The sequence below is a fragment of the Nerophis lumbriciformis genome, linkage group LG01 (genome assembly GCF_033978685.3).
Source record: "Nerophis lumbriciformis linkage group LG01, RoL_Nlum_v2.1, whole genome shotgun sequence".
NCBI lineage: Eukaryota > Metazoa > Chordata > Actinopteri > Syngnathiformes > Syngnathidae > Nerophis > Nerophis lumbriciformis.
In genome coordinates, this window is record NC_084548.2 from 6,232,095 (window position 1) to 6,254,443 (window position 22,349).

The window sequence follows — 22,349 nt, forward strand, 5'->3', positions numbered from 1 at the left end:
GGACTGGACTCTCACACTATTATGTTAGATCCACCATGGACTGGACTCCCACTATTATGTTAGATCCACTATGGACTGGACTCTCACACTATTATGTTAGATCCACCATGGACTGGACTCCCAATATTATGTTAGATCCACCATGGACTGGACTCTCACACTATTATGTTAGATCCACAACGGACTGGACTCACACTATTATGTTAGATCCACTATGGACTTAACTCTCACACTATTATGTTGGATCTACTATGGACTGGACTCTCACTATTATGCTAGATCCACTATGGACTGGACTCTCACTATTATGTTAGATCCACTATGGACTGGACTCTCACTATTATGTTAGATCCACTATGGACTGGACTCTCACACTATTATGTTACATCCACTATGGACTGGACTCTCACTATTATGTTAGATCCACTATGGACTGGACTCTCACTATTATGTTAGATCCACTATGGACTGGACTCTCACAATATTATGTTAGATTCACTATGGACTGGACGCTCACACTATTATGTTAGATCCACTATGGACTGGACTCTCACTATTATGTTAGATCCACTATGGACTGGACTTTCACAATATTATGTTAGATCCACTATGGACTGGACTCTCACAATATTATGTTGGATCCACTATGGACTGGACGCTCACACTATTATGTTAGATCCACTATGGACTGGACTCTCACTATTATGTTAGATCCACTATGGACTGGACTCTCACACTATTATGTTAGATCCACTATGGACTGGACTCTCACTATTATGTTAGATCCACTATGGACTGGACTCTCACACTATTATGCTAGATCCATTATGGACTGGACTCTCACACTATTATGTTAGATCCACTATGGACTGGACTCTCACTATTATGTTAGATCCACTATGGACTGGACTCTCACTATTATGTTGGATCCACAATGGACTGGGCTCTCACTATTATGTTATATCCACTATGGGCTGCACTCTCACTAAAATGTTAGATCCACTATGGACTGGACTCTCACTATTATGTTATATCCACTATGGACTGGACTCTCACTATTATGTTAGATCCACTATGGACTAGACTCTCACTATTATGTTAGATCCACTATGGACTGAACTCTCACTATTATGTTAGATCCACTATGGACTGGACTCTCACTATTATGTTAGATCCACTATGGACTGGACTCTCACAATATTATGTTAGATCCACTATGGACTAGACTCTCACACTATTATGTTAGATCCACTATGGACTGAACTCTCACTATTATGTTAGATCCACTATGGACTGGACTCTCACTATTATGTTAGATCCACTATGGACTAGACTCTCACACTATTATGTTAGATCCACTATGGACTGGACTATCACTATTATGTTAGATCCACTATGGACTGGACTCTCACTATTATGTTAGATCCACTATGGACTGGACTCTCACTATTATGTTAGATCCACTATGGACTAGACTCTCACACTATTATGTTAGATCCACTATGGACTGGACTCTCACAATATTATGTTAGATCCACTATGGACTAGACTCTCACACTATTATGTTAGATCCACTATGGACTGGACTCTCACATTATTATGTTAGATCCACTATGGACTGGACTCTCACTATTATGTTAGATCCACTATGGACTGGACTTTCACTATTGTGTTAGATCCACTATGGACTAGAATCTCACACTATTATGTTAGATCCACTATGGACTAGACTCTCACACTTTTATGTTAGATCCACTACGGACTGGACTCTCACAATATTACGGTATGTTAGATCCACTATGGACTGGACTCTGACACTATTATGTTAGATCCACTATGGACTGGACTCTCACTGTTATGTTAGATCCACTATGGACTGGACTTTCACTATTATGCTAGATCCACTATGGACTAGACTCTCACACTATTATGTTAGATCCACTATGGACTGGACTCTCACTATTATGTTAGATCCACTATGGACTGGACTCTCACTATTATGTTAGATCCACTATGGACTGGACTCTCACTATTATGTTAGATCCACTATGGACTGGACTCTCACTATTATGTTGGATCCACTATGGATTTAACTCTCACACTATTATGTTAGATCCACTATGGACTGGACTCTCACACAATTATGTTAGATCCACTATGGACTGGACTCTCACACTATTATGTTAGATCCACCATGGACTGGACTCTCACTATTATGTTAGATCCACTATGGACTGGACTCTCACACTATTATGTTAGATCCACTACAGACTGGACTCTCACACTATTATGTTAGATCCACTATGGACTGGACTCTCACTATTATGTTAGATCCACTATGGACTGGACTCTCACTAATATGTTAGATCCACTATGGACTGGACTCTCACTAATATGTTAGATCCACTATGGACTGGACTCTTACTATTATGTTAGATCCACTATGGACTGGACTTTCATTATTATGTTAGATCCACTATAGACTTAACTCTCACACTAATATGTTAGATCCACTATGGACTGGACTCTCACTATTATGTTGGATCCACTATGGACTGGACTTTCACTATTATGTTAGATCCACTATGGACTAGACTCTCACACTATTATGTTAGATCCACTATGGACTGGACTCTCACACTTTTATGTTAGATCCACTACGGACTGGACTTTCACACTATTATGTTAGATCCACTATGGACTGGACTCTCACACTATTATGTTAGATCCCCTATGGACTGGACTCTCACTATTATGTTAGATCCACTATGGACTTGACTCTCACACTATTATTTTAGATCCACTATGGACTAGACTCTCACACTATTATGTTAGATCCACTATGGACTAGACTCTCACACTATTATGTTAGATCCACTATGGACTGGACTCTCACAATATTATGTCAGACCCACTTGACATCCATTGCTTTCGGTCTCCCCTTTGGGGGGTCACCCACATATGCGGTCCTCTCCAAGGTTTCTCATAGTCATTCACATCGACGTCCCACTGGGGTGAGTTTTTCCTTGCCCTTATGTGGGCTCTGAACCGAGGATGTCGTCGTGACTTGTGCAGCCCTTTGAGACACTTGTGATTTAGGGCTATATAAGTAAACATTGATTGGATTGATTGATGTGTGACTGCCATCCACTGGTCACACTTATTACGCCGCGTGCCAAATTAAACTGCTTCGAGATCGGTAAGCACAACCAGAATTATTCCGCACAGGGTTATAAGGCGCACTGTCGATTTTTGAGAAAATGAAAGGATTTTAAGTGCGCCTTGTAGTCTGAAAAATACGGTAATCAGTGGGGTCGATCCTCCTGTTGTTGTAGTACCTAAAAAATGTCTGCAGGGTGCGTGTGACACAAACATGCGCTGCGACTCACCTTTCATCTGTGATTCATACTCGGCCAGGCTGCCCTTCTCCCTCCTCAATTTCCCATGGGATGTCATCATCTTCGCTCCCCGATGATGCAAGTCTCTCCACGAGTCCTCTTCTTCTTTAACCTTCCAACCTCAGAGCCTGTACTGGCTCCGCGGTCTGTGACCTTCTTCTCCCCCCCCCCCGTCCCCCCGCCCCGACCGTTCGCTCGACCTACAGCCAGACGCAGAGCAGGGGCATCATCAGCGTCGATCGGCCGCACTCGCCAGGGACGTTAGGCCGGTTGGGTGTGTCCATGGATCGCCGATCCATGGGCTGGACTGGCCTGGGATACAGAGAGGAGAGCATCATGTGGAGAGGATATGGATGGATGGGAGAGGACAGCTGGGAGGAAGGGAGGGAGATTTATGGCGAGCCCGAAGAGAAAATGAGGGTGCGGGAGGGAAAGGGGACGATTGAGGCCAGGGCGACGAGAGCAAATGGGACAGTGACATCGCATTTAGTAGGAGGGGACAGTCTGATGGGGGCCATGGACACCGTGATGAGGAGGGAGGGGATGGGAGGATGAGAGGTGTTGAGTAACAACAGTGAAATACATTCAGTGCTTCAAGATTGGGAATGTAGAAGAAAAGCAGCACATTTAATAGGGAAACTCACCTGCTTTTACACGTTTAACAGATAATAATACAAACTCGTTTCCATATGAGTTGGGAAATTGTGTTAGATGTAAATATAAACGGAATACAATGATTTGCAAATCCTTTTCAACCCATATTCAGTTGAATATGCTACAAAGACAACATATTTGATGTTCAAACTCATAAACTTCATTTTTTTTTGCAAATAATCATTAACTTTAGAATTTGATGCCAGCAACACGTGACAAAGAAGTTGGGAAAGGTGGCAATAAATACTGATAAAGTTGAGGAATGCTCATCAACATCCCACAGGTGAACAGGCAAATTGGGAACAGGTGGGTGCCATGATTGGGTATAAAAGTAGATTCCATGAAATGCTCAGTCATTCACAAACAAGGATGGGGCGAGGGTCACCACTTTGTCAGCAAATGCGTGAGCAAATTGTTGAACAGTTTAAGAAAAACCTTTCTCAACTAGCTTTTGCAAGGCATTTAGGGATTTCACCATCTACGGTCCGTAATATCATCAAAGGGTTCAGAGAATCTGGAGAAATCACTGCACGTAAGCAGCTAAGCCCGTGACCTTCCATCCCTCAGGCTGTACTGCATCAACAAGCGACATCAGTGTGTAAAGGATATCACCACATGGGCTCAGAAACACTTCAAAAACCCACTGTCAGTAACTACAGTTGGTCGCTACATCTGTAAGTGCAAGTTAAAACTCTCCTATGCAAGACGAAAACCGTTTATCAACAACACCCAGAAACGCCGTCGGCTTCGCTGGGCCTGAGCTCATCTAAGGTGGACTGATACAAAGTGAAAAAGTGTTCTGTAGTCTGATGAGTCCACATTTCAAATTGTTTTTGAAAACTGTGGACGTCGTGTCCTCCGGACCAAAGAGGAAAAGAACCATCCGGATAGTTATAGGCGCAAAGTTGAAAAGCATCTGTGATGGTATGGGGGTGTATTAGTGCCCAAGACATGGGTAACTTACACATCTGTGAAGGCGCAATTAATGCTAAAAGGTACATACAGGTTTTGGAGCAACATATGTTGCCATCCAAGCAACGTTACCATGGACGCCCCTGCTTATTTCAGCAAGACAATGCCAAGCCACGTGTTACATCAACATGGCTTCATAGTAAAAGAGTGCGGGTACTAGACTGGCGGGTACTAGATTATTTTTATTTAAAATCGCTGAATTTTCACATTTGCCGTTCAAATACTGAGAAGAGACGGTGCGATGATCAGCAGCCAGTCACTGCGTTGTGCCTCACCATGGATTGCGGACTTGACTAACTGCTGGTCTCCTGTGCAGTGAGACTGTATTGCTATATGAACTACATTATACATTTCCATAGTTTAGTTAGCTGAGGTATATAATGTACAGTGTATTTTGTCAACAACTGTATGTGTGTAAAGTATTTCTTGTGCTGAGCGATCATAAAACGGCTGCAAAAGACGCACTGGCTGAGGCTCGCAGTAATCCCGCCTCCTGCACCTCCGCCGTAGAAAGCACCCCCTGACGGGAGTGTTATATCAACTAAAGCCCACACTTAAACTTTCCACGTGCAAGATTGAATCTATTTAAAAAAGTTATTTCATAAGAAGCCAAAAAGTGCAAAAACAATAATGTTCGTGTTGGAGGAGTTGTGAATGACTGCAGAGCCACAACATTAGGTACACCTGCAGACTGCAGGTGTACCTAATTCACAACTCCGCCAACACGAACATTATTGTTTTTGCACTTTTTGGCTTCTTATTAAATAACTTTTGTAACCTATTTTTATGTGCTTTCCTCTTTGTGATGTTAAGTTCCTGTTATGCCCTGTTATACAGTATATGCCTTGAGCTCTTATTTTGAAGGCGCTAAGAGCGGAAGATGACACGTTGGAGTTGAGCGGAAGTTTTTGAAAGAAGGTAAATAAAGTGGTCCTCGTGTAAACTGGAGCCTCCGTGTTTGTTATTTTGTAGTTTCATACAGTATAGGCGACATTTATAAACCCTCGGTTACACTTTTTTAAATAGATTCAATCTTGCATGTGGAAAGTTTAAGTGATGGCTTTAGTTGATATAACACTCTCGTCAGGGGGTGCATTAATCCAGCACAACAGCGGCTCATGGACTTATTTTATAAGTAAAGGTAAGACCATAATAACGTTTTTTTTTATTAAATGTGCTTTTTTGTGTGCTACAGTTTGTATGTGTAAAGTTAAAGTTAAGTTAAAGTAGCAATGATTGTCACACACACACTAGGTGTAATGAAATTTGTCGTCTGCATTTGACCCATCCCCTTGATCACCCCCAGGGAGGTGAGGGGAGCAGTGAGCAGCAGCGGCCCCGCGCCCGGGAATATTTGTTGGTGATTTAACCCCCAATTCCAACCCTTGATGCTGAGTGCCAAGCAGGGAAGAATGCTGGTATGAGCTTTTAAACATAACCCGTTAACTGCTGCCAATCAAATGGTGAATAAGATACTCTTTAGGGTTCATATGTTTGTAAATCTGACTGTGATGAAGTCAGTGCCTCACCAGCCATCAACCTCACCGCACGTCACTGCTCCATGCCTAAGTGCTTGATTTTATACACCTGATTCTGATCATTTGCATGGGTGGCCAAATACTTTTGGCAATATAGTGTATATATGGGAGCGGGCTAATAGTCTACAGGCTTGCAAACGGAACATTTCTGTGTGAAAGCACAAAAGAAAGGCTGAAAAAGAGTCATCTTACACAGCCGTCACACGTTTGACTGGAGAGGGCTGGCACACAATAAAAGGTAACAACTGGCATTGGCCACATCCTGAGCCTCAACGGCCTTCCGCTCCTCCGCAAGAGCGGCAAAGTGTGCCAGTTTTTGACTGATCCTACCTCCACACTGCAAAAAGTGAGTGTTCAAAAACAAGTAAAAAAAATACAAAAATGAGGGGTATTTTATTTGAACTAAGCAAAATTATCTGCCAATAGAACAAGAAAATTCGGCTTGTCAAGACTTCCCAAAACAAGTCAAATAAGCTAACATCAATGAACCCAAAAATACCTTAAAATAAGTAAATTCTCACTAATAACACTTTTCATGGTAGAAAAAAAAAGAGACCTTTTTGCTCAATATGTTGAAAAATATTCTTAAGATGCTAGTGCCATTATCTTGACATAATGATATGCGCTCGACATCATGATTTTTTTTTTTCATACTTAAAATAAAAAATACTTTAATTTCTGACAAAGGTGTATCAACAAAGTATTGAGGAAAAGCTGTAAACACTTACGTACATGTAATTTTCTTAGTTTTAATAAATTTGCATAATTATTTTATTTTTATTTTTTTTTAATCATTCTCCTTATGGGGTATTTGTTGAATTTTCAGGATTGATTTCATTTTGGAATAAGGCTGTAAAATAACAAAATGTGGACAAAGTGGAGCCTTGTGAATACTTTCACTGCAAAAAGTCAGTGTTCAAAAACAAGAGAAAAAAAATACAAAAATGAGGGGTATTTTATTTGAACTAAGCAAAATTATCTGCCAATAGAACAAGAAAATTTGGCTTGTCAAGACTTTCCAAAACAAGTAAAATTAGCTAACCTCAATGAACCCAAAAATACCTTAAAATAAGTATATTCTCACTAATAACAACTGTGCTACTATATGAGTACGTATTTGCTATTGTTTCATTGAAAATAAAACAGCAAAGTCCATTTGGCTGTCATCTGTTTTAATTATGAGACACAATTGTGTCAAAGTCATGATTTTTTTTTTTCATGCTTGAAATAAGAAATGATTACTTTAAAAAAGTAGTTTTATACTTGTGAGTGTTGATGACACAGCTTTGCAACAGTTGATATTCTAGTTTCAAGCATGTTTTACTCAATATAGGTCATCAAATCTCAGCAACAAGCTGTAATATCTTACTGAGATCATTTAAAACACTTAAAACAAGTAAAACACTCTAACATAAAATCTGCTTAGTGAGAAGAATGATCTTATCAGACAGAAAATAGGGAAATATCACCCTTATTTGAGATATTTAATCCTACTTAGATTTCACTTTTTGCAGTGCATGAGTAAAGCATAAAACTATCAGCTCTGAGAATACCAGCATTAGCGCAATTCTGATTAAAAAAAAAGCTCCAATTTCATTTCTCAGGCTACGAAAAGCAATTGAAAAAGTTAATAAGAGATTTATGGTGAATAAATGAGAGAAGGATTTCCCTCTGCGGAGGACACCGAGACCTTGGAGGATGCTCGGAGGCCTTCAACAGCACGTGACCTTAATCGGCACAGAACGAAGTAAAAAGATATTTCAGGGAGAGGAGAGAAAGTGTGACGGACTTAATAATATTATAGGAAAAAGGAGGGAGACGAAGCAAAAAAAAAAAAAAAAAAGGGGTTTACGAGGACAATGTGGCTTGAGAATTTAGTAGGATTTTGCAGTACAGTGATTTAATATTGTTCAAGTTCAATTATTTCTGTGTTAACTTTCTCAGAGGATCAAATTCCAAAAGATGGAGGTTATGAGGAGGCTTTTTGTTCTCAATGATGGACGCTTTTGACCTCACTCCCTCCTCTGCATGCAGAACGGCCCCAGGCCTATGAACATGAACACTACATAAACACACCCAAGACAATGGGCATATACACACACACCACTCCCCCACCCCACGCCTTCACCACCGCTTGATTCGCCTTCGGGGTGATGGACGGCTGTCACTGCTTCATAGCAGCAGTCGACCTCCAGGGCCCCAACTCCCCCCCCCCCCTCTGTTGCGAGTTGTCGTGATTAAATGTAACATGTTTATGTGTGCATGGCATGTAGGTTTTTTCCCATTCCAGACTAGGCCCCCTTAGGAGCCCAGTCGAGATTGTATTTTTTTACTCATCTTCTTTTGCAGCGTTTTACCTTTTTCCCACCTTTTACGGGGCGCCTTGTGGCGACCCATCAGCGTTCCTGTTCTGTAACCCTGTACACTGTTTGTTTGTCTAATCTTGAACGGGTTTGTGCTGAAAACATAGTTTCCTTGTACAAACCCCGTTTCCAATATATGAGTTGGGAAATTGTGTTAGATGTAAATATAAATGGAATACAATGATTTGCAAATCCTTTTCAACCCATATTCAATTGAATCCACTACAAAGACAATATATTTGGTGTCCAAACTCATAAACTTAATTTTTTTTTTTTTGCAAATAATAATTAACTTAGAATTTCATGGCTGCAACACGTGCCAAAGTAGTTGGGAAAGGGCATGTTCACCACTGTGTTACATGGCCTTTCCTTTTAACAACACTCAGTAAACGTTTGAGTCCGGGGGTCTCCGTTGTGGTATTCTAGGCTTCATAATGCGCCACACATTTTCAATGGGAGACAGGTCTGGACTACAGGCAGGCCAGTCTAGTACCCGCACTCTTTTACTATGAAGCCACGTTGATGTAACACGTGGCTTGGCATTGTCTTGCTGAAATAAGCAGGGGCGTCCATGGTAACGTTGCTTGGATGGCAACATATGTTGCTCCAAAACCTGTATGTACCTTTCAGCATTAATGGCGCCTTCACAGATGTGTAAGTTACCCATGTCTTGGGCACTAATACACCCCCATACCATCACACATGCTGGCTTTTACACTTTGCGCCTATAACAATCCGGATGGTTCTTTTCCTCTTTGGTCCGGAGGACACGACGTCCACAGTTTCCAAAAACAATTTGAAATGTGGACTCGTCAGACCACAGAACACTTTTCCACTTTGTATCAGTCCGTCTTAGATGAGCTCAGGCCCAGCGAAGCCGACGGCGTTTCTGGGTGTTGTTGATAAACGGTTTTCGCCTTGCATAGGAGAGTTTTAACTTGCACTTACAGATGTAGCGACCAACTGTAGTTACTGACAGTTTCTGAAGTGTTCCTGAGCCCATGTGGTGATATCCTTTACGCACTGATGTCGCTTGTTGATGCGGTACAGCCTGAAGGATCGAAGGTCACGGGCTTAGCTGCTTACGTGCAGTGATTTCTCCAGATTCTCTGAACCCTTTGATGATATTACGGACCGTAGATGGTGAAATCCCTAAATTCCTTGCAATAGCTGGTTGAGAAAGGTTTTTCTTAAACTGTTCAACAATTTGCTCACGCATTTGTTGACAAAGTGGTGACCCTCGCCCCATCCTTGTTTGTGAATGACTGAGCATTTCATGGAATCTACTTTTATACCCAATCATGGCACCCACCTGTTCCCAATTTGCCTGTTCACATGTGGGATGTTCCAAATAAGTGTTTGATGAGCATTCCTCAACTTTATCAGTATTTATTGACACCTTTCCCAACTTCTTTGTCACGTGTTGCTGGCATCAAATTCTAAAGATAATGATTATTTGCAAAAAAATAAAGTTTATGAGTTTGAACATCAAATATGTTGTCTTTGTAGTGCATTCAATTGAATATGGGTTGAAAAGGATTTGCAAATCATTGTATTCCGTTTATATTTACATCTAACACAATTTCCCAACTCATATGGAAACAGGGTTTGTACTTGTTGCAATGACAATAAAGACATATCCTTTCCTATCCTATCTTATAATAAAAGTCAAGGCTATCAAAGGGTTGGTGAATATAAAGCAGGATAATAAAAAACGCCACTCAAGAACAAATGTAGCAGAGAGATGGATCACGGTGATACACAGGGGGATTTTCGGGCTATTTTTTTCTCCGAATTGAAGAGAGAGAAAAAAAAAGTGACATCTCATCAGATGCCACACAGGATATGTTGTAAGGTGCAAAGAAGACGTTTGTCTTTGGTTGATTGTGAGCGAGCGTTCCTTCGCAGCTGCACTTGTGTTGTAATAAAGGATCCTTGAGCCTGTTCTTGCACACTGCAAAAACTGAAATCTAAGTAAGATGAAATATCTCAAATAAGGGTGATATTTGCTTATTTTCTGTCTGATAAGATAATTCTTCTCACTAAGCAGATTTTATGTTAGAGTGTTTTACTTGTTTTAAGGGTTTTGGTCCTAAATGATCTCAGTAAGATATTACAGCTTGTTGCTGAGATTTGATGACCTATATTGAGCAAAACATGCTTGAAACTAGAATATCAACTGTTGCAAAGCTGTGTCATCAACACTCACAAGTATAAAACTACTTTTTTAAAGTAATAATTTCTTATTTCAAGCATGAAAAAAAAAATCATGACTTTGACACAGTTGTGTCTCATAATTAAAACAGATGACGGCCAAATGGACTTTGCTGTTTTATTTCCAATAAAACAAGAGAAAATACGTACTCATATAATAGCACAGTGGTTGATTGATTGATTGATTGAAACTTTTATTAGTAGATTGCACAGTTCAGTACATATTCTGTACAATTGACCACTAAATGGTAACACCCGAATCAATACATTTTTAATTAATTAATCAATTCATGGTACAAATCAGCATAATACAGTCATCACACAAGTTAATCATCAGAGTATATACATTGAATTATTTACATTATTTACAATCCGGGGAGGTGGGATGTGGAGGGGGGAGGGAGTTGGTCAAGGGTTGAGAATAGTGAGAATATACTTATTTTAAGGTATTTTGGGGTTCACTGAGGTTAGCTAATTTTACTTGTTTTGGAAAGTCTTGACAAGCCAAATTTTCTTGTTCTATTGGCAGATAATTTTGCTTAGTTCAAATAAAATACCCCTAATTTTTGTTTTTGAACACTGACTTTTTGCAGTGCAAGAACTTGGTCAGAATTGGGGCCCTCAGCAGAAATAGATTTTGAACCCCCCCCCCTAAAAACCATTATAAAATTTCACTTTTTTATTTATGTGAAACCATTTTAATACTCTTTTTTTTTTTTTTTAAACCCTCAGGGGACAAACATTGACTTTTTAGTCCTTTAAGTAAACGTTTGCTGTATTTCTGGCCACAGTTTTTGTTGAGTTACTCCATTATACGTGATTTTTCGAAGATTTACATTTTTAACAATTTCAACAACCAATTCTTTCACATGTTTTCACTGCACTGGCAGTCATTCCATAAAACCCCAAAGAAAAACAGGACATGAAAGTCCTCACATTTTTCAAAGGGCATTTTTAAACATTCTTTTTTAATTTGACTTTTTCCTGCTCAAATCCCTCCATTAACTTCAGCCCTAAACAAAAATACTAAACATGTCATGTTTTTATTATATTTTAATCCTTTTAAGAGTTTTTGATAAATTGATGTCACAGTTGTCTCAATTTACAAATGCAACTATTTTGCAATGCCGTTTCAAAGTCAGTTTTAAAGGACGTGTACGTATAATCAACGTTGTATCAATGTCTTGTGTCTGCTGGGGTAACGATACAGGTATGTGTTAGAATAATTATGTATAAGTTATCACACAACTCTTATGCTTAAAGGCCGTTGCTATAGTTATTATCAATTGTGCTTAAGTTGTACTTTTCTATCTGTGCAAAGGGACTACTCGCAATCTTGGATTGCGAGTTGTCTCGTATCAGCGTTTGTGTCCAGACCCTGCTGACTGCCAAGGGTGAACATCGAGTACCTTGACGCAGACAAAGCAGAGACAGGGCGATATCACGAGTGTCAGCACATTTTCCATTTCTGAGTAATCATATATATTGTGTCTAACTGGGGCTGCTGAAATGACCCCCCTTCCTTCAGAAGCAGCCTCAGTGATGTAACCAGGGACCTCCCGAATAAATAGTGGAGCACGTGGGCTGTGCCTTAGAGCGGAGGTTGGAACTGTAACTAAGTCCCCCATCCATCCATGTTCTACCGCTTGTCCCTTTTGGGGTCGCGGGTGGTGCTGGAGCTTATCTCAGCTGCATTCGGGCGGAAGGCGGAGTACACCCTGGACAAGTCGCCACCTCATCGCAGGGCCAACACAGATAGACAGACAACATTCACACACTAGGGCCAATATAATCAACCTATCCCCAGGTGCATGTCTTTGGAGGTGGGAGGAAGCCGGAGTAGTCACGGGGAGAACATGCAAACTCCACACAGAAAGATCCCGAGTCCGGAATTGAACTCAGGACTACTCAGGACCTTCGTATTGTGAGGCACATGCACTAACCCCTGTCCCACCGTGCTGCCCAGAGATGGTTCTTGTCTCTCCCAATGGTCAATGTCGGAGGCAGATATTTACATATATCCGTATTTAAGTGTTACTTCTTTATTTTCTTAATCATATTACAAAACAGCTAGTGTTTTTCTTCCAATTGTGATCTTTTGGTTGTCTGCAAATACTGCGTGCTAACCTTGAATATGGAATGTAAGAAAGAGAGATACTCCTTCTTTTATCTCTTCTCATGTCCAGGTGCGGAGGACAGCGGGCATGTGTTTGGGCTGAAAAGACCAGACAGCGTGGGTGGGAGGGAGAGACTTGAGAGAATAGAAGGTTTCCATTTTTTTAGGGCAGACCATGTTAGCGGCGCGATTGAATGTTCTATGCTGGACTGGTCTCAGTATGTTTGCAAAGCTTTGCAAATATATTACAAAATACCTATTCTGTCTCTGGTGGTTTTTCAACTCAGCTTTAAGTGTCGTAAAGAGCTTGGGAGCGACTTGTGACTTGAATTCCCTGGGAGGAACAACTGGTCCAAACGCAAAATCAACCTAAAAGAGTGACTATCAGGTTCTTGGTCACCTCCCTGACTTGGGACCCTTCTCCGACGATCACTCAATTTAGACCGCCGGACAGCTCTAGGCAGAGTCCTGGTGGTTCCAAACTTCTTGCATTTACGGGTGATATTATTGGTGCAGATATTATTCTGCACCCTTCTCCAGATTTTTTGTCCAACAGACAATTCCTTGGACTTCATTCTTGGTTTGTGCTCTGCCATGCACTGTCAAGTGTGGGACCTTTTATATAGACAGACGTGTGCCTTTTTTCAAATCATGTCCAACCAACTGAATTTACCAAGAGTAGACTCCAATCAAGCTGCCTCCCCACATACTTGCCAACCCTCCCGGATTTTCCGGGAGACTCCCGAAATTCAGCGCCTCTCCCGAAAACCTCCCGGGACAAATTTTCTCCCGAAAATCTCCCGAAATTCAGGCGGAGCTGGAGGCCACGCCCCCTCCAGGTTTATTGTTAGGCAGTTTCATTAACGTCCTCCCAGCACGGCAACAACACACAACAACAGCAGTCACGTTTTCGTCTACCGTAAAGCAGTTTGTCTGCCGTAAACAGCAATGTTGTGACACTCTTAAACAGGACAATACTGCCATCTACTGTACATGCATATGTGACAATAACATCTAGGGCTTTTAGAGAGTGCAGTGCACAACTGCGCACACAACAAGGAGAGGAAGCAGAATGCATCATCAGAGAGGGTGTTCAGCATGGTTAGAAAAATAGTGACAGAGAATAGAACAAGGATGGACAATTCAACCCTTAACTCAACAATGAGTAGATGAGTGTTATGTGTGTGTATATGTGTAAATAAATGAACACTGAAATTTAAGTATTTCTTTTATATATATATATATATATATATATATATATATATATATATATATATATATATATATATATATAATATAAAATATATATATATATATATTTATATATATATATATATATATATATATATATATATATATAGCTAGAATTCACTGAAAGTCAAGTAGTCAAGTATTTCATATATATATATATATATATATATACATATATATACATATATATATATATACATATATATATATATATATATATATATATATATATATATATATACATATATATATATATATATATATATATATATATATATATATATATATATATATATATATATATATATATATATATATATATATATATATATATGTGTATATATATATATGTATATGTATATATATATATATATATATGAAATACTTGACTTGGGGAATTCTAGCTGTAAATATACTCCTCCCCTCTTAACCACGCCCCCCAACCACGCCCCCCGCCTCCCCCACCCCCCAAACTCCCGAAATCGGAGGTCTCAAGGTTGGCAAGTATGCCTCTCCAGGATGATCAGTTGAAACAGGATTCACCCAACCTCACTTTTTAACTGCATGGCAAAGGTTGTGAATACGTATGTATATGTTGATTTCTTAGTTTTTCTCATTTTAATAATTTAGCAAAAATTTCGAGAAAAAACCCCCCAAAAACGTTTTCACATTGTCATTATGGGGTATTGTGTGTAGAATTTTGAGGGCAAAAATGTAATATTTACTGTATTTTGCTAATTTTCACAATGTTCACTATTTCCTCAACAACACCAACACTACTAATTAGAGATGTCCGATAAGATCGGACTGCCGATATTATCGGCCGATAAATGCTTTAAAATGTAATATCGGAAATTATCGGTATCGGTTTCAAAATTATCAGTATCGGTTTCAAAAAGTAAAATGTATGACTTTTTAAAACACCGCTGTGTACACGGACGTAGGGAAAAGTACAGAGCGCCAATAAACCTTAAAGGCCTACTGAAATGCGATTTTCTTATTCAAACGGGGATAGCAGGTCCATTCTATGTGTCATACTTGATCATTTCGCGATATTGCCATATTTTTGCTGAAAGGATTTAGTAGAGAACATCGACGATAAAGTTCGCAACTTTTGGTCGCTGGTAAAAAAAGCCTTGCCTGTACCGGAAGTAGCAGACGAGTAGCGTGACGTCACAGGTTGTGGAGCTCCTCACATCTGCACATTGTTTACAATCATGGCCACCAGCAGCGAGAGCGATTCGGACCGAGAAAGCGACGATTTCCCGATTAATTTGAGCGAGCATGAAAGATTTGTGGATGAGGAAAGTGAGAGTGAAGGACGAGAGGGCAGTGGGAGCGATTCAGATAGGGAAGATGCTGTGAGAGGCGGGTGGGACCTGATATTCAGCTGGGAATGAATAAAACAGTAAATAAACACAAAACATATATATACTCTATTAGCCACAACACAACCAGGCTTATATTTAATATGCCACAAATTAATCCCGCATAACAAACACCTCCCCCCTCCCGTCCATATAACCCGCCAATACAACTCAAACACCTGCACAACACACTCAATCCCACAGCCCAAAGTACCGTTCACCTCCCCAAAGTTCATACAGCACATATATTTCCCCAAAGTCCCCAAAGTTACGTACGTGACATGCACATAGCGGCACGCACGTACGGGCAAGCGATCAAATGTTTGGAAGCCGCAGCTGCATGCGTACTCACGGTACCGCGTCTGCGCATCCAACTCAAAGTCCTCCTGGTAAGAGTCTCTGTTGTCCCAGTTCTCCACAGGCCAATGGTAAAGCTTGACTGTCATCTTTCGGGAATGTAAACAATGAAACACCGGCTGTATTTGTGTTGCTGCAGTCGGCCGCAATACACCGCTTCCCACCTACAGCTTTCTTCTTTGCTGTCTCCATTGTTCATTGAACAAATTGCAAAAGATTCACCAACACAGATGTCCAGAATACTGTGGAGTTTTGCGATGAAAACAGATGACTTAATAGCTGGCCACCATGCTGTCCCAAAATGTCCTCTACAATCCGTGACGTCACGCGCAGGCGTCATCATACCGAGACGTTTTCAGCAGGATATTTCGCGCAAAATTTAAAATTGCACTTTAGTAAGCTAACCCGGCCGTATTGGCATGTGTTGCAATGTTAAGATTTCATCATTGATATATAAACTATCAGACTGCGTGGTCGGTAGTAGTGGGTTTCAGTAGGCCTTTGAAGGCACTGCCTTTGCGTGCCGGCCCAGTCACATAATATCTACGGCGTTTCACACACTCACAAGTGAATGCAAACCATACTTGGTCAACAGCCATACAGGTCACACTGAGGGTGGCCGTATAAACAACTTTAACACTGTTACAAATATGCGCCACACTGTGAACCCACACCAAACAAGAATGACAAACACATTTCGGGAGAACATCCGCACTGTAACACAACATAAACACAACAGAACAAATACCCAGAACCCCTTGCAGCACTAACTCTTCCGGGACACTACAATATACACCCCCCGCTACCCCCTTAAACCTCCCATGAACCCCGCCCACCTCAACCTCCTCATGCTCTCTCAGGGAGAGCATGTCCCAAATTCCAAGCTGCTGTTTTGAGGCAGGTCACACTGAGGGTGGCCGTATAAACAACTTTAACACTGTTACAAATATGCGCCACACTGTGAACCCACACCAAACAAGAATGACAAACACTTTTCGGGAGAACATCCGCACCGTAACACAACATAAACACAACAGATCAAATACCCAGAAACCCTTGCAGCACTAACTCTTCCGGGACGCTCCAATATACACCCCCCCGCTACCATCTCAGGGAGAGCATGTCCCAAATTCCAAGCTGCTGTTTTGAGGCAGGTCACACTGAGGGTGGCCGTATAAACAACTTTAACACTGTTACAAAAATGCGCCACACTGTGAACCCACACCAAACAAGAATGACAAACACATTTCGGGAGAACATCCGCACCGTAACACAACATAAACACAACAGAACAAATACCCAGAACCCCTTGCAGCACTAACTCTTCCGGGACGCTCCAATATACACCCCCCCGCTACCATCTCAGGGAGAGCATGTCCCAAATTCCAAGCTGCTGTTTTGAGGCAGGTCACACTGAGGGTGGCCGTATAAACAACTTTAACACTGTTACAAATATGCGCCACACTGTGAACCCACACCAAACAAGAATGACAAACACATTTCGGGAGAACATCCGCACCGTAACACAACGTAAACACAACAGAACAAATACCCAGAAACCTTTGCAGCACTAACTCTTCCGGTACGCGACAATATACCCCCTTAAACCTCCCCCAACACCTCAACCTCCTCATGCTCTCTCAGGGAGAGCATGTCCCAAATTCCAAGCTGCTGTTTTGAGGCAGGTCACACTGAGGGTGGCCGTATAAACAACTTTAACACTGTTACAAATATGCGCCACACTGTGAACCCACACCAAACAAGAATGACAAACACATTTCGGGAGAACATCCGCACCGTAACACAACATAACAAATACCCAGAACCCCTTGCAGCACTCTACCCCCTACCCCCCCCATGAACCCCGCCCACCTCAACCTCCTCATGCTCGCTCAGGGAGAGCATGTCCCAAATTCCAAGCTGCTGTTTTGAGGCATGTTAAAAAAAATAATGCACTTTGTGACTTCAATAAAAAAAAATATGGCTGTAACTAAGTGTACAGCCCAATGCGTCTCTCCTCATTGGGCAAAATTGAACTCTGTCTCTGCATGATTCCTTGCTTCTTGTCTGTTTAATTGATGTCATCAGTGTTTGAACCTGACAGTATGCACTCTTACAGGTACATGGATGCAAATGTAACCCAGGTGGGCTGCATGAGGGGACGCATGAGAGGCACGTGTGCTAACCACCGAGCGAAAAGCCTGGGCTGGCTAACTCGGCAGCCAGCACACACTTGAAGTGGTCAGGGAGTGACGTTTACTGGCTGGCCTCCATTACCATGATGAGTAAACTTTTTTTTTTCTTCACTTTTCAGTGCGGCATGTCCGCCATGTTGGAGGAGAGCAGGTGTTTGCACGTCGTCCGGTTTGAGTGTCGTAAAACACTCGTGAACATGTGGAAATTCCCCTACAGCTGCACAGCCTCCAGCAGCTGTCGATCATAAATAGAGTCCCGAGCCTTGCAGAAATTTTTTTTTATCTCACCTCCGGATTATTTCTGAAAAAGATTCCTTCCTTCATCAGGAAAGGGAAGTCAAAACGTTAGGGAAGCCGAGTGTGATCAGTTGCCAGTTTGTTCGTTGTTAGTTCACCGGGGTGTGACTCTCATCTCTTACTGATGCTTTTAAAAGGCATGGCATGGAAGGAGGGGGAGGGTTGACAGCAATAAACTTCTATCTCCTGTCTGCTAGGAAGCCTTTAAGGGTCCTCTCGGGAGTAGGCTCTAAAGGCAGTGGGCTTTCCTTGATGTTGCCTTTTACCCATATATCCCTGCAACAGCTCACTGAGCAGATTGCTAGATAAATAGATACAGATACAAGGCAGGCTGCACTCTTGGCCATAAAAAGTGATGCCTCGACTTACGAGGGCCCTCCCTCGTTATTTTTTTGCTTTAAAATGCAAGCAAAAAATGTTGGTTATGAGTAGAGATGTCTGATAATGGCTTTTTTACGGATATCCGATATTCCGATATTGTCCAACTCTTAATTACCGATTCCGATATCAACCCATAACGATATATACAGTCGTGGAATTAACACATTATTAGGGCCCGCATGGCCCATTGTATAAGGACTCCCAAAGGGAGTCCTTATGCAATGGGACATAAGGACCTATTGAATTTGTAAGGTTTTATTCTTTATTCTTCCGCCGCCACATTAAACTGTAATTTGACCCACTTAACATGCTTCAAAACTCACCATATTTGACCCACACATCAGGACCTGCGAAAATTGCCTTTTAAAAAAAAAACCGAACCACAAAACTCACACATCCGGCCCTTTGTGCGTCCCTGTCCGGCCCGCGTGAGGCATACTTGCCAACCTTGAGACCTCCAATTTCGGGGGGTGGGGGTGGGCGTGGTCGGGGTGGGACGGGGGCGTGGCTAAAAGGGGAGGAGTATATTTACAGCTAGAATTCACCAAGTCAAGAAATACTTGACGTTCAGTGAATTCTAGCTATATATATATATATATATATATTTATTTTATTTTATATATATAAAATAAATACTTGAATTTCAGTGTTCATTTATTTACACATATACACACACATAACACTCATCTACTCATTGTTGAGTTAAGGGTTGAATTGTCCATCCTTGTTCTATTCTCTGTCACTATTTTTCGAACCATGCTGAACACCCTCTCTGATGATGCATTGCTGTGTGGCACGCACAAAAGTGCTTTCATCAAATGCACTAGATGGCAGTATTGTCCTGTTTAAAAGTGTCACAACATTGCTGTTTACGGCAGACGAACTGCTTTACGGTATACAAAAAAGTGACTGCTGTTGTTGTGTGTTGTTGCCCCGCTGGGAGGACGTTAATGAAACTGCCTAACAATAAACCCACATAAGAAACCAAGAACTCGCCCTCCATCATTCTATAGTTATAACGTGATTGGGCAGGTACGCTTTTTTATATTGTGGAGGACCTGAGTCCGCCTGAATTTCGGGAGATTTTCGGGAGAAAATTTGTCCCGGGAGGTTTTCGGGAGAGGCGCTGAATTTCGGGAGTCTCCCGGAAAATCCGGGAGGGTTGGCAAGTATGGCGTGAGGCCAATAATAAATTACAAAATACATTTTAAAAAGTATCTATGTCGAGTGTGCAATACAACGGTGCTGCTTTTGTTTTGAAAATCGTTATTTGTATTACTTCCGTGTGGACGTATGCGCGTGTGTAATTGTGAGTGAATGTGAACAGCGGCAATCACAAATGACAAAATAAAGTTTAAAAAACATCTATGTCGTGCGTGCAATACAACTGTGCTGCTTTTATTTTGAAAAGTGTTATTTATGGGCGTATGTCCGGGTGTAACCTGTGAGTGAAGGTGCACAGCGACAAGTGGTGAGACGCTAAAAGGAGAAAAGTTGATGACGAATGGCGTGTTTCCAACAAGACATGGACTGCCAAGTATTTCTGTACAGAAATTAAAGGTAAAGCCGTGTGCTTAATTTGTGGTACACATGTTGCTGTGTTTAAAGAATATCATTTGAATCGCCACTACACGACGAAGCACGAGGAATAATACCGGAATCTGTCGGATGAAGCTGATGCGTTGATGGTAAAACTGCAAACCCAACAAGGACTTTTTGCCAAATTTCACACCCCCAGAGATGCAGCCGTCAGGACAAGTTTCGTCATTTCTCACAAAATCGCCAGAAAAAGTAAGGCGTTTTCTGACGGAGAGTTTATTAAGGAGTGCTTATTGGACTCTGTTGCGCTGATAATGCCCGGAGACTTTGACTGTTTTTCGCTGGCTTTGGATGAGAGCTGTGATGTACGTAACACCGCCCAGCTGCTCATCTTCTTACGTGGGATAACTACAGACTTTCAAATCACAAAGGAGCTGGCAGCCATGCAGTCAATTAAAGAGACAACCACAGGTAATGACTTGTTCACATAGGTAAATGCGTGTTTGGACATGTTAGGACTGAAATGGGACAAGCCGGCAGGTGTGACAATCCAATCCAATCCACTTTATTTATATAGCACATTTAAACAACAAAATGTTTCCAGAGTGCTGCACAACAATATTAAAAACAATATTCAAATATTATCCTTAGCTCCACCAATGACTGAATAAAAACAAAAAATAGTTACATATAAAACCAATATGGATACAGAGCTAATGTTTCAACTTCGATGGCTTTAATTGAAATTACAGAAGAAATTACCAATGCTATAGATAATAAAAAATGTGCGGCAGCAGGTTTTATGGATCTAACTAAAGCATTTGACACAATTAATCACAATATTTTAATCAAAAAACTAGAACGATATGGCATCAGAGGGTTAGTCTTAAACTGGATAAGAAGTTATCTAATGAACAGAAAACAATACGTGAAGGTAGGCGAACACACCTCTACAACGCTAAATATATCCTGTGGTGTACCTCAGGGATCAATACTAGGACCTAAATTATTCAATCTATATATAAATGACATTTGTAAAGTTACAAAAGATTTAAAGTTAGTATTATTTGCGGATGATACAACAGTGTTTTGTTCAGGAGAGAACACACAGAAGATACTACAAAAAATAATAACAGAAGAAATTAACAAATTAAAAAGATGGTTTGACAAAAACAGACTATCGTTGAATCTCAGTAAAACTAAAATAATGCTATTTGGTAACAGTAGAAGAGAAAGTCAAACACAAATACAAATAGACGGAATAGAAATTGAAAGAGTAAATGAAACCAAATTTCTTGGTATAATGATTGATGATAAATTGAGCTGGAAATCTCACGTAAAAAATATACAACATAAAGTAGCAAGAAACACGTCTATAATGAATAAAGTAAAACATGTTCTAGACAAAAAATCACTTCATATTCTCTACTGCTCACTAGTGTTACCATATCTGAGTTATTGTGCAGAAATATGGGGAAATAATTACAAAAGTACACTTCATTCATGAACGGTGTTACAAAAAAGATCAGTCAGAATAATACATAATGTTGGATATAGAGAACACACAAATCCTTTATTTATTGAATCAAAGATACTGAAATTCTACGACATAGTGAATTTGCAAACAGCTAAAATTATACACAAAGCAAACTATAACCTGCTACCCAAGAATATACAACAATTCTTCTCAAAAAAAGAGGAGAAATA

At 40.7% G+C, this 22,349-nt stretch overlaps 1 protein-coding gene across 4 annotated transcripts in view; it reads right to left on the minus strand.

Moving 5' to 3' along the window:
- Positions 1 to 22,349, minus strand: part of LOC133615456 (SLIT-ROBO Rho GTPase-activating protein 3-like) — a 112,332-nt gene that overhangs the window by 78,050 nt on the left and 11,933 nt on the right. For all 4 annotated transcript variants that reach the window (XR_009816714.1, XM_061974068.1, XM_061974058.1 and 1 more), the window contains exon 2: positions 3,390 to 3,710. Coding sequence is in view for 3 of the 4 variants with exons in the window: in XM_061974068.1 (XP_061830052.1) it covers positions 3,390 to 3,459 (70 nt within the window). In the remaining variant the exon portion in view is untranslated. The remainder of the gene's footprint in view (positions 1 to 3,389; positions 3,711 to 22,349) is intronic.